General features: G+C 47.6%; 1 protein-coding gene across 1 annotated transcript; it reads right to left on the bottom strand.

Moving 5' to 3' along the window:
* Positions 1-639: 639 nt before the first annotated feature.
* CKMT2 (creatine kinase, mitochondrial 2) lies at positions 640-12,104 on the bottom strand. Its single transcript, XM_087815079.1, has 9 exons — positions 11,938-12,104; positions 10,442-10,640; positions 8,984-9,079; positions 8,244-8,465; positions 6,223-6,308; positions 5,169-5,292; positions 4,834-4,968; positions 3,477-3,602; positions 640-766 (listed from the first exon to the last, which is right to left on the bottom strand). Exons 1-9 carry the CDS (start codon positions 12,087-12,089, stop codon positions 647-649), a joined length of 1,260 nt encoding a protein of 419 aa, XP_087671205.1. The 5' UTR covers positions 12,090-12,104; the 3' UTR covers positions 640-646.
* Between the last annotated feature and the right edge of the window lie 328 nt (positions 12,105-12,432).

Genomic DNA, 12,432 nt, shown 5'->3' with positions numbered 1-12,432 from the left:
GCTCCCCAAAGCAATTCCATAGGACACCCTGCTTCTAGTGAGCCTGCCTCCAGTTTCCCCGGGCCTACAACCCCACTCAGAGCACACTTGAAGCCTTTCCTTTTTTTCACCATAAAGCTTTCCTATGTCTGTCTTGGAGTTTCTGCCAAATTCAAGTAATGGTTGCTGACTCCCTTGTTAGAGCAAGCCCAGAATAAATAGCCTCTTTCAAGAGAAATGAATACTTTCAAGAGAACTCAATCCCTCTTGCTCTATTTGCCAGAGAATGACTATATTAGTTCACTGTTTTCCAATGGTGTCCATAGGGATGTGTTAAAAGGTTGACTGAGTATAGTAGCACCTAGATAGTTGGAGGGTTTCTAGATTTGTATATAAGTAGCCTTACAAATATTATTTTTATCATTACCTTAAAATATTTTTTGTTTCCTGCTCTTGTAATTGGATGTTATTTGCCCTTCTTAGTAACATTAAAAAAAAAAAAAAAAAAATCAGAGAAACCAAAGCAATTAAGGAGAGTTTTATTCTAAAGATAGACAGGACATACAATATTACATTTTCCCAAGTCTACAAAAACTCTCAGAGTAGAAATATATTTATGTCTGTTATACCAGCAGACATATTATTTATAAATTGGGAAGGGGAAAGTTCACTTTTTGCCAAACTGAGGCAAAGGCGGTGGCACCTTAATATCTTGACCTCTCTCCAGCCTCTTCTCACAATCCACCAAGTAATTGACTCCATCGATGACTATCTGAACAAGCTCAACCTTTGATAGTGAAAAAGATGAATGATCAATTTCCATAGAAGACAGAAGCAATGCACTAATCAATAGGAACAACACCGGGACAGTGAGAACTTGCCACATTAGATACACTTGATAACCAGTTCTTCCTTCTCATTATTTCCCTACAGTGTTGTGGGAGGAGACATGCCTGGTGGTCGCTGTCAGAGATGAGAAGCAGAGATATTTGACAGGGTTTCTCTTGATCTTTCTTTAATTAAGATAGGGTTGCTGCTTTGTGTGTGAGAACATTTTTTATATATGAAAACCATCAGTTTGCATCTCAGACACATTTCCCCCCATCAGTCTCAGCTGTAAAATAACAGTTTGTCTAAAAGTAAAACTACACAATGACACCCTTCTGTTCTTTGGCCTGGATCTGAATTCTGGCCTCTCACTGGGCTATCCAAGCACTGAATATCCTGTAGTTCAGATATTAGAATTTACATAGCAAATGTCTTTCTGAGAAATGGTTTAAAATCAAATGTTTGGCAATTAAATCATGTTTTCACTATACCAGACAAGTGTGCTATTTAAAAGAAACTGTGAATTATATTAAGATAAACTTAAAATGTCTAATTTTTGAAAAATGTTAGTACTTTGGTTTACAAATATTGATTTTTCAAAAAATTAGAGCACATCTACATAGGAATTTTTTCCTGGGGTCACCTCCCTAACAAATTACTTGCACTGTTCCTGTAGAGACCTAAACTAAGGTAGTAAGCAATTGGTTAACTCCAGACAGCACTAAAATACATAATATAACTCAAGAATAAAAGCAAGGATGGGAGGGATTGTCAAGTATTACATCTGAACATACCTTAGGCATGAGGGAGTCCAGTCCCCTGCCCACCTCTTTTTATGCATAAAATAAACTGAGGCTCTGCGAGAGGGTTGGGTCACAAAGTTAGTCATTACTGAGCTAAGAAACACATTTTCTACTCATCCAACTGACCCCAGTGTTGAAGAGTGTGTGGTGAGATGTTATCTCTCCTTCATTGCCAGTGGGACCCTATCTTGGTATAAAACTGATAGGAAACTTGGTTACAAGGACCCCTCATCTTTAACCCAGGAATTACTTTCCTAGGAATTTATCCTAACTAAATAATCAGAGTTTCAATAAGGGTTATGTAAAGAGAGTGTCAATAGTCCTATGTATAGAAATGGTCGAACAAAACATCAAATAATCAGGGAGATATTAAATAGATAATGGACTGTCTTTAATAGACTGTTACCATGTTTTTGAAGAATAATACAGGAAAATGTTCACGATATAATACACTGGGGAAAAGCTGTGTTATAATATCAAATATATATTATAATACCAATTTTTGTAAAAAAAAAAAAGCCTCCTTTTGAGTAATTGTAAGAATGGAAGGCAATTCAGAATAATGTTCACAATGGTTATCTCAGGGTTTTTTTGGTTAAATTTTAATACTTTTAGGCATTTTTCTAGCTTTTATAATGATCACCTATTAAGTTAGACATAAAAATTTTTTTCAAAGCAATGACTACCTTACTTTCCATTAATAAAAATCCAGTTACTATTAGAGGCAGGTAGGGGTAGGCCCAGATTTTCTTTATTTACTACACCACATATTATTCAGCAACTTTCAAAAGTTGTGGCATTTTTAACTGCTTCTTCCTTAAGCACTTTACCAGAGCTGGTGGCACACAGGCTGATTAAATTGTTTTGAGTATTTTCTCCTTTCTTTCCCTCAGTTTACTGGTAGGGATACCAACAAGCAATGAAATATTCAGAAGCTGGCCAAGGAGAAGAGAGCACCGATAACCCCCAGGTTGAATAGCCAGCCACTGAGTTATTAAGAGGCGTATGAAATAAGAAGAGGCTTTGACTAATGGGGGGCATGACACATTCGATGGGGCCACACCCAGGTAAGCTGTGCACTGCACTGAGGTCCGTGCTGGCCTGGCACTCAGCTGCATGTTCCTAAGCATGCTCCACGCATCACCTCTCGCCCGCTCCGGGCCAGCACATAGCTATGAACCCTCTTCACCCTATGTCCTCACAGAATCCCAAGGATGATTATTTTATGAGAATAATCTTATGTGTACCTAGTGCATACTTCACATCTTTAGCCTCAAAAACACTAATTCAGAAAGTATCAAGTATCTTAAAATGCCTAAGTGAGGATGACAGTATGTGGCGTTCACCGCAGGAAATTCAGAATCGAGATAATGCCACTATTCTGTCACCGTCAGAGAGAGAGCTACTGTGTTCTCTGACTTCACAGCGACCAAGCACTGCTTCCTGCCGCATAACAGAGCGCCTGCTGCTGCAGACCTGGAACAGCTCCCAGGGCCCTGCTGGCGACCACGGTCCCGCTGGGAATCGGCTGCTTGCCGTGGTTCCCAGCCCACACTGTACTCACCTTTGGGCCGTTGCTTCTCGTGGAAGGACAGCACTACAGAGTGAACCTAAGGTGACGGGACTCTGTGGGAGGGCCTCAGGGCTCTGACTAAGGTCAGGCTGCTCTACAGAGTGAACCTAAGGTGATGGGACTCTGTGGGAGGGCCTCAGGGCTCTAAGGTCAGGCTGCTCTACAGAGTGAACCTAAGGTGACGGGACTCCGTGGGAGGGCCTCAGGGCTCTAAGGTCAGGCTGCTCGGGCTACCTCTCGTGCTCTTAGGCTGCTGTTGTTAGTTCAGGTGCAGACAGTGAGAGAGGTGTTACCTCTGACCGCCCGATTCGGTCTATGTTGGAAATATCGTACACGTCTGCCACTGCCGCAGTGTCCACACCGCCGGTGCCGCGCTTCTGCAGCCTCAGGTTCTCTAGGATCTTAGAAAAGCGCGGGTCCTGGGACAAAGGGGAACACAGTGTTGTCAAGGCAGAAGCCATTCAGTCATTGGCACATTCACTTAGAAAAGAAGTATGAGAGATAATACAGTTAATGTTTATTAGACATATATTTCCTATGTACCAGGGCTCTGCTGGAACTTTTAATCTTACAACAACCCCATGAAGTAGGTATTGCTTTCACCCCCATTTCACAGATGAGGAAACTAAGGCTCACAGGAATTAACTTGCCCAAGGTCACACATCTAGAAGGTTGCAGAACTGTTAACTTTTTTAATTTTATTAAATTTATTGGGGTGACATTGGTTAATAAAATTACCTAGGTTTCAAGTATATTATTATTATTAACTTCTATACTACTTTTCTTGCATCTGGATGCCAGCTTTGGTGAATTTTTATTCATCTATATAACAGTTATCACAGATATAATTAAAACCATGAAGTTAAATCACATCAAATAATTTTTTTAGCAGTGGAATTTTGATATGTTCTAAAATTGTTTTAAAATATTTGATTCACTTGCTGTGGCAGAAATTACTAACTGCCCATCAGAATCCTTTTCCGCTCCTCTTCCACATCCCACAGCGGAGCCGAGGAAGTGGCCACTGGCTAAGTTCTTGCTAAGTCTGAGCAGAGTGATGTGTGCTACTTCCAGGCCTAGACCTGAAACCTGTCCACAGAAACACCTGTGTGCTCTCCCCACTTCCCACAAGCTCCAACTGGTGCCTGACAGTTACCATGCAAAGGGGACAATGCCCTAAGGCAGCAGCCCTCCAAGCGTAGTTCCCTGACCCACAACAGCAGCATCCCCTGGAAACTTGGGAGACATGCAAATTATGCAGGGGAGCCTAGAAATCTGTGTTTTTACAAGCCTCCAGGTGACTGTGATGCAGTCTCAAGTCTGAGAACCTCTGCACTAGGAGAGACAGAGGAAGAGATGGAAAGATCCCCAAGGGGCAGAGCAGCCTGCCTACCTATCGGGATTTTTTATATAAGGGAGAAGTTAAACTTCTTGTTCGTGAAGCCACAGCCCACTCTTACAGCCCCTTAAACTTCTGTCCTGATATAAATGTCTTTTGTGGTCAACTTAACCCTTTCTCAGTATTCTCAGCTGTAGGTGCAGAAAGTAAGGGGTAAGATTTGGGCAGTGACATTTCCTCCCTCCACAAAGCCGTCGCCTCTGAGCTGATGCTGAAGGAACCCAACAGGGCCGCTAGCTACAGAACATTACCTTGCTGAGCTTTGGGATCTTGACATGGACACCAGCCCGCAGTCCTGTGCCGAGGTTCGAAGGGCAGGTGAGAATGTACCCGAGGCGTTCGTTCCACATGAACTCCCAGCCTCGCTCTTGGATTAAGCGTTCTACCTACGACAGTGAACAAACGGCAGGGTCCTCAGACACCCGTTCATCCAGCACAACCCACACATCACAGAGAAGTCTGTGTGTGTGCCACAGCCCCTAGAAAAAAATTAGCCTCTTCCTGGAAGTCACTAGAGTCTTCTTTTAAGAATAAAAAATAAAAATATTTCATTTCAGTGAATATTCAGAAATCTCTAACATCTTACTTCTTTTAGTCCACGACAGAATCGCTCAAAGACTCTTTTCATATTGCCTCCTTTTTCCATAGAGATTACCCTGGTGTGGTCTTCCTCATTAATCCAGATGAGAAACGTCTTGTCATAATTATGCCTGATGAAGAGAGAAACGTGGTGCTGAGTATTAATTATATTTGTTTCAACACAGGAAAATTCCCATCGCCTCTGCAGCGTGATTGCTCCGTCGCCCCTTCCTCATCTCCTAGGTAGCCCTGATCTCTCCATTGTGCCTGGACAAGCACTAGGGATCCTGTTACCATGACAGAGTGAAGGGGAAGGCCAACTCCAGCCTTTACAGATGCCATGTGTTTGCTCAACAAGAATATAATCTCCCTCATTCCTCACACTAGGCTGACAGTAATCCAACAATGATAACATTTGACTTTGACACCAATAAGAGTATTTTGTCTCCTAATAGAGTCAACCAAAATCTTGTCCTTAAAAACACACACACAGAGATTTTACCTGTGGCCTAGGGTGTGTGGGGTGCAGAAGATTTTGCCTATGTTTGCTGTATAGATCTTGCCTATCTACCCTCCTGAGCAGCTGCTCAGGAACACTTTTATCTCTTTCAGGTAGTGTCATAATATCCCACCAAGGTATAAGAATCAAAATGGGCTGAGAACTGTTGGCCAAGATAAAATATATGTACACTCAATATCCATTCTTACTTGTAGGGTTTTGCTTAGATCCTGAATATTTATTTTTCATTTTCTGCTCTTTTATTTTAATGAAACATTCTCTGTGAGGTCAAATAACATGAAGCTAATTTTTTCTTAAAAAAAAATATTGTCTTTTTCTCATGCATAATTCATGCAAGCCAGCAAACATTCCTACACATCTTAGAAACATCACAATACTTAAGTACACACACACACACACACAGTTTCTAAATACTCTCTCCATTTGGCTCAAGCGGGGCATGCTGTCAAGTGCACGTCACAGCAACTTTGGGTTAGGACAAGCAGACGACCTGCAGGAGATCCTCTGCACACATTGTAAATGTGAAATGCTGTGTCCATACCAGATTCCCCGGGCATCTGGCCAGTCACGGGCCATCCCAGCACATGTTAGTAAAGGGGATACTGGCTTATCAAACAGAAAGTGGTCCTGCAGGCCAAAAGGGACAAAGCAGAAAGGAGAAACTGATGAGATCAGACACAACTGCAAGTGCCAGGTGTCCAAGTTTCAACTCACTGATAGTGGCTGAGGCCTCTCGGGCAGTGGTTCTCAGCCTTGGCTGCCCACTAGAATAACCTGGGAACTTAAAAAAGAATACTAATGCCCATGCCCCAGAGATCCTGGCAATTGCTATGAGGTGTGGCTTGGATCTCAGGATTTTTTAAAGCTTTTCAGGTGATTCTAATGTACAGCTAAGGTCAAAACCCACTGTCTTAGCTTAGGGGGAAATACTTTGTCACTAAGGAATGTGTAAACCCCACCAGCACCAACCCTGTGCAATGGCAGAGTGGGCAGTAAGGGGTGGTATCCTGAAAAGTCTGTTCTACACAGTCACCATTCTCTACATTTCTGACATTATTGATTCATTTATTATCATTCCTTTCATTAAAAAGTATTAGAAATGAAAAATAATGATCTATAAATAAAAATAGACACCATTAATTTAATACTATGTGCTGGGCTCTATGCTATGTGTTTTTAATTTATTTCCTTAATCTCACAACAACGGCCCAGCCAGCACGGCTCAGTGGTTGAGCATCCACCTATGATCCAGGAGATCACGGTTCGATTCTAGTCAGGGCACATGCCGGGGTTGTGGGCTCGATCCCCAGCAGGGGGTGTGCAGGAGGCAGCCACTCAATGACTCTCTCACCATGGATGTTTCTATCTATCTCTCCCTCTCCCTTCCTCTCTCTCTGAAATCAATAAAAACATATTTAAAAACATCTCACAACAACACTATGAGACAAGTATAATCATTCTATTTTATAGGTGAAAAAAACAGATTCAGAAAGAGAACCTACCCAATATCACACAGCTAGGAGGTGGCAGAACCTAGGTTCAAACCTAGCCTTGTATGACTCCCAAGTTTGTGCCTTTAACTACAATACGCTACTCTACATATCAAAATCAATGTGAGGTGACTGACATTTTTCTTTGTGTGTGTGCAGTAAGAGTATGAATATGGAAACCATGTATCCAGGTTTTACTACACTGAAGTCAGAAATCAAGAGGCTGTGGCAGAGAAGTCTTTCCTCTTCAATCTCTGAGTAGAAGAGGTCTGAGACGTGAGCCAGGACATGCCTGTAGGCTGTTGCTGCCCACGAAACAGTGTGTCCCTTATGCTGGAAACCAGAAGTGGCTACGGGAGGTGCAGGAGGGCTTGTTCTGTAACTGGACAAGGGGCAGACTGGCCTGATGGCTCCAGAGCCCAGGAGGCTGAGCCCACAGACCATGAAGCTTGCCTGTCAGGTTTAGAAATGAGGCATGTTTGGTAGCATTGCATCTTCCAAAATAACATTGTTTCTCCTGCTCCTTGGACTTCAGTTAAAAGTTACTTTTGAAACTGCCACCCTGTTTCAGCTGCGGAGCGGGAAATGAGTGAGAGGCTTGGGTTTACTCTGGTGTTCAAGTGAAGCTGTGGAGAGCGGGGAGGCAGTGGGAATCCCGGAGGCCGGTCGGGCCGGCCTCCGCCTGGACAGTTTCCCGTCCAGGTTTTCCCAGTTTCCACGACTTTCTTTGGGGGTGGTAATGGAGACCATCCTCGGGGCAAAGGGTTTCCACACCCAATTGTTTCTATTTACCAACAAACAGAGGAATCCTCCACTCATCTCCACCCACGGACCCCCAACCCCCAAATCCATGTAGGAGCTTCCTCTGCAGATTTTACCCTTCGAGTGTTTCCCTGGCTTGACCTAAAGTTCTAAGGCCTCATCTTCACTATGCTGAACACGCTGAAGCCCCAGCCAGCTCCCAGCCAGGGCAGGGGCCTCAGCTCCGGGAGAGACCGCACCGCGTCCTGCGTGGTTTGGGCTCGGCTCAGCCCCACCCCAGGCCGCCCCGGGTGGGGCGGGGGCCACTCACATCGATGAGCCGCTGCTGGTCCTGCTCGGTCATCTCGGACAGCTTGTAGTAGCGGCCCGCCAGGTCGCCCTTGAGGCCCTCCAGCGCCGTGATGGCCACGTTCTCCACCTCCCTGCGCTCGGCGCGGCTGCAGGCGGGCGGCAGGCTCAGCCCGCGGATGCTGCGGCCCGTGCGCACCCGGGACGACAGCACGTAGCGCTCGTCGAACATCCCGTGGGTAACCTGCGGGGCGGAGCGCGGTCACCGCGGCCAGCTCGGACCACGGCCCTGCCCCGGCCCCGGCCCCGGCCCCGGCCCCGGCCCCGGCCCCGGCCCCGGCCCGCTGACTGGCAGCGTCCCCTGAAGGACCCTCAGGCACCGGCCACGTTTGCACAGCTAACATGCTGGACACGTGCTGGAATCCGGGCGTGGGGCGGGGGCGCAGGGGCTTTAGAGACGCTGAGAAGGCAGAGCTGTCTGCACAGCGCCGCCTGGAATCCTCACCCCGTGGGGTGTGCTACGAGAAAGGAACTGCTTTAGGAAAGGCTTCAGGTTAGCCGCCACACCACCTAGTGGTGCTGGGCAAGGAAAACAGGGACTTGGGACTTCCCTGACCTGCGGGGCGGGGGGGGGGGGGGGGGGGGGGGGGGGGGCGGGGGCACGCTGTACTAGGTGCACTGAACTTTAAGGGGCATCGTCATGACCCAGGGCCCCGGAGGGAGCGCCAGCTTCAGAGGAGGGTCAGAGGAGGCCCAGCCTACCTTGGATGCATCCAGGTCCGTGGGGTGCTTCATCACCCTGGGGTCGTAGCCATTGTGCCTGAGTTTAATGACAGGGTCAAAAAGGTCGGCAAACACCTGCAGGAGGAAAGAAGCTCCTGTTTCTTCTTCAATTGGTTCCCTACTATTAAAAGACTACCGTGCAGCTAATGCGTGAGAGAGTGGCTTAGAGGTTAATAATGCTGCTGCTGATGGTGATGGTGATGGTGATGGTGGTGATGGTGCGAACGATGATGATAACCTTATACCAGACAAAGCCTCTTGAGGCAGGACTCGGTCATTGGCCGCCTCCCTAATGACTCCGCCAAGCTCACTGCCATCAAACTGAACGAGGAAATCTAGCGTTTAAGAATTTGAAGGTTTCTGCAGGAGTTCTTCCCTTTATGGGATAAAAGTTGCTGCTAGAGCAGAGGCTAAGCAGTTCTATAGTCAAAAGGGAAGGCCAGTTTCTAGAGTTTAAACAACATAATATGTTCGTGGAAACCTGGCTGCCCCAGAAGAAAAGTGTACAGCTTCAGCGCAGAGCAAGGCCCTCTCATGCTGTGAGGGCCTTCCCAGCCCCAAATATCTCGCACAAGATCTATTTTTTTAAAACGAAAAACTTCAGGAACAACCTTTAGGTAAAAGAACCTTAAGAGAAGTCATCACAGAGCACCCGGCAGGCTTAGGGAGCTGCGGGAAGTGGGGGGTGGGGGTGTTGGGTCCAGGGAGCTAGCTCTAGTCTGGGATGCCGGGAGCCCAGAGCAGGGCACTGCTGTGTGTGAAGGAGCTGCTAGTTCTGCTTCTTCAGGGTGGCTCCTTCTCCCTTCCCAGGGAACTGCCTTCTGCTCCCTGGAACAGAAGGTGCAAGGAGGGCGGGCCTCAGGGAGGCAGGCTGGAGACATCTGCCAGGCCTAGAAGCTGCCCTGTGGTCCCCGAGCAGCAGACCAGCCTGTGCTTCCGCTCAGAGGATGAGAAAGCGGAGATCGTGGGGTCTCTCCGAGAGTCCTGACCTCAGGAGTCTGGGCTACCGTGGCTGTGTAATGAGAAATTCTGAAGCTAAAGACAGACCACACCATCCTCCCAGCCCAGTGAAGCCTGGCCACTAACACGTCATCTAATGTCTGATGGGTGAGTACACATCACCAATAAAGTAAATTAAATTGTTTTATTCACTTTTTCCCCTGTACCAACTCATGCCCCTGACCGTCTCAGAGAGCTGTGTCATGTGACTCATTCCTCTGTGGGAGTCTCCTAGAACAACAGCAAAGGAGGCCTTGTCCCCGGGAAGCTGCAGACCGCCTTACTCCAGAAAGCATTCCAGGTGCTCTGCCGAAGCTGGCTCCCCGGTAAGGAAGCCTTGCCTGAGACGGCAGAGAGCTGACCCCACAGAGAAAAGGACCCTGGGACCCAGAGCCTCCCCTTCCCCCTCACTCGGGAACCAACAGCTGATAGCTTTACCTCGTAGGACTCCTCGTCACCAGCGACCATGCCCACAGTCTTTATGAAGGGGTGGCCGGGGTTGTCCACTCCAGTCTGGATGCACTGGTCCAGGGTGTAGCCTTTGGGCGTCACCTTGTTGCGGAGCTTGGCGTAGATGGAGGGGGTGAGGCACTCGGCCATGCAGTTGTTGTGCTTGCGCAGGTCGGGGTAGTCGGCACTGTGCACCGAGGGGACAGGCTTTCAGTGAGCAGCCCCTGGAGGAAGGGGCCTAAGAATGGGCTTTGTGTCTGCCCAGCCTTCCACCAGGCTCTCTTTAGCCACTAGGCACAGGGACACTGGGCTAAGAGTCATGACTTAAGTAAACAAGGTTTTTTTTTAAAAAAAAAGGCCCTGAACTGCCAGAGGAAGGGACCTGGGTTCCATGATGCTGGCTTCAGCGGCCCCATGCTGTGGCTCATGTTCACGTAAAGAGAAGACAGAGTGAAAATAATTAGAAAATAAATTGAAATCACATGCAGACTTTTTTTTAACCCAGAAGTTTTGGTAAAATACAACAGGCACATTTTGGCCCCTTAGGTCTGGTGGCAAAGACGCTAAAACCCTAAAGGTGGGACTACATAGAAATGCAGTTATCTATCCACCCTCTTTCTCCCATGCCAGCTCCGTGACTCTCTGCTTTGTTGAGAACAGTGTCTGGCTATTGAAACAGGCATTCAGTAAATATCTGTTGGGATGATACATAGAAAGAAATCAAATGGCGAAGATGGAGATATGAACCCTGGGACATGAACTGGTTGAAGAATAGGGGGTTCGGGACCACCACAGGCTCAACCTGGCAATCTCGCCTCAGGAATTCCTGAGGTGCATGGTGGGAGCCAGTAATTCCCTCAGAGACCCCGATTCCCACAGGAGCCGGTAAGTGTCCCTGAGAAACTCTCAGGTTCTCCCCGTCTCTCCGTCCCCACCTGCCGTGTGGCATCCCTTAGAGTCAGCACGGCACTCCAGCTCTGTCCGGTGTGTGCTGTCTCAGTCCTGGCCAGGTTCCAAGGGCTGAGAAAACACGTCCATCTGCAAGCCATCCCTCCACAGCCCACCTGCAATGTCCTTAAAGCTGATCCTTAAAATCAGCGCTGCAGCATCACATTTTCCAGAAGGCAGTGTAGCAGGGAGTGAGGCATGAGTCTGCAACCAGTGTCCCAGGGTTTGCATTCGGCTGCGCTGGTTGTGTGAACTTGGGCGCTATTTCATTTTTCTAAGCCTCTGTTTCATCTCAAAGGGATGCTAAGGTGAATAAAATAGATGCTCCGTATATAGTGCCTCACACACATAAAAGTGCTCAACAAACGTTAGCCGTGACCATTGTCACGATCCGACCGGACGGCAAGCTCTGGGCAGGAATGCCGATGCCACACCTCCTTGTATTCACCACTCAGCTGTCCTCCAAGGCAGTGTCCAGCAGCGGAAAGCATACTTCTCCCTGGCACTTGGGTTATTTTAAAGCCAAGAGGACTTACCTTGCAGGGAATAGCTTGTGCTGTTCCCGGGCCTCAGCACGCACATTCTGCCGGTTGAGCAGGTACCCAGTGGTCAGGGCACTGGTACCCAAGGTAGCAAACAACAGAGAAGCATTGCGGCCAGTTAGCAACTTAGAGAAGGCACTGGCCATCCTTCCTCTTGGATGAGTGTCTGGAAAGCAGAAAAACTGGGTTAGACAGCTTCCCTGGATGGCCCTGAACCAAAGCCTGGAGATCAATGGGCACGAGAGGGAATTGCAGGAACAACAGCCTATCTCCTGGTTCTCTCCCTCTCCCTCTCCCTCTCCCTCTCCCTCTCCCTCTCCCTCTCCCTCTCCCTCTCCCTCTCCCTCTCCCTCTCCCTCTCCCTCTCCCTCTCCCTCTCCCTCTCCCTCTCCCTCTCCCTCTCCCTCTCCCTCTCCCTCTGTCTCTCTCTCTTCCCCACACCCCTTCACATTGCTTGGGAAAGTCTGGGTGATTTTAGACACTGAGAAT

The sequence above is a fragment of the Miniopterus natalensis genome, chromosome 3 (assembly GCF_054644295.1).
Source record: "Miniopterus natalensis isolate mMinNat1 chromosome 3, mMinNat1.hap1, whole genome shotgun sequence".
NCBI lineage: Eukaryota > Metazoa > Chordata > Mammalia > Chiroptera > Miniopteridae > Miniopterus > Miniopterus natalensis.
This window is presented reverse-complemented; position numbering and strand designations above follow the sequence as displayed.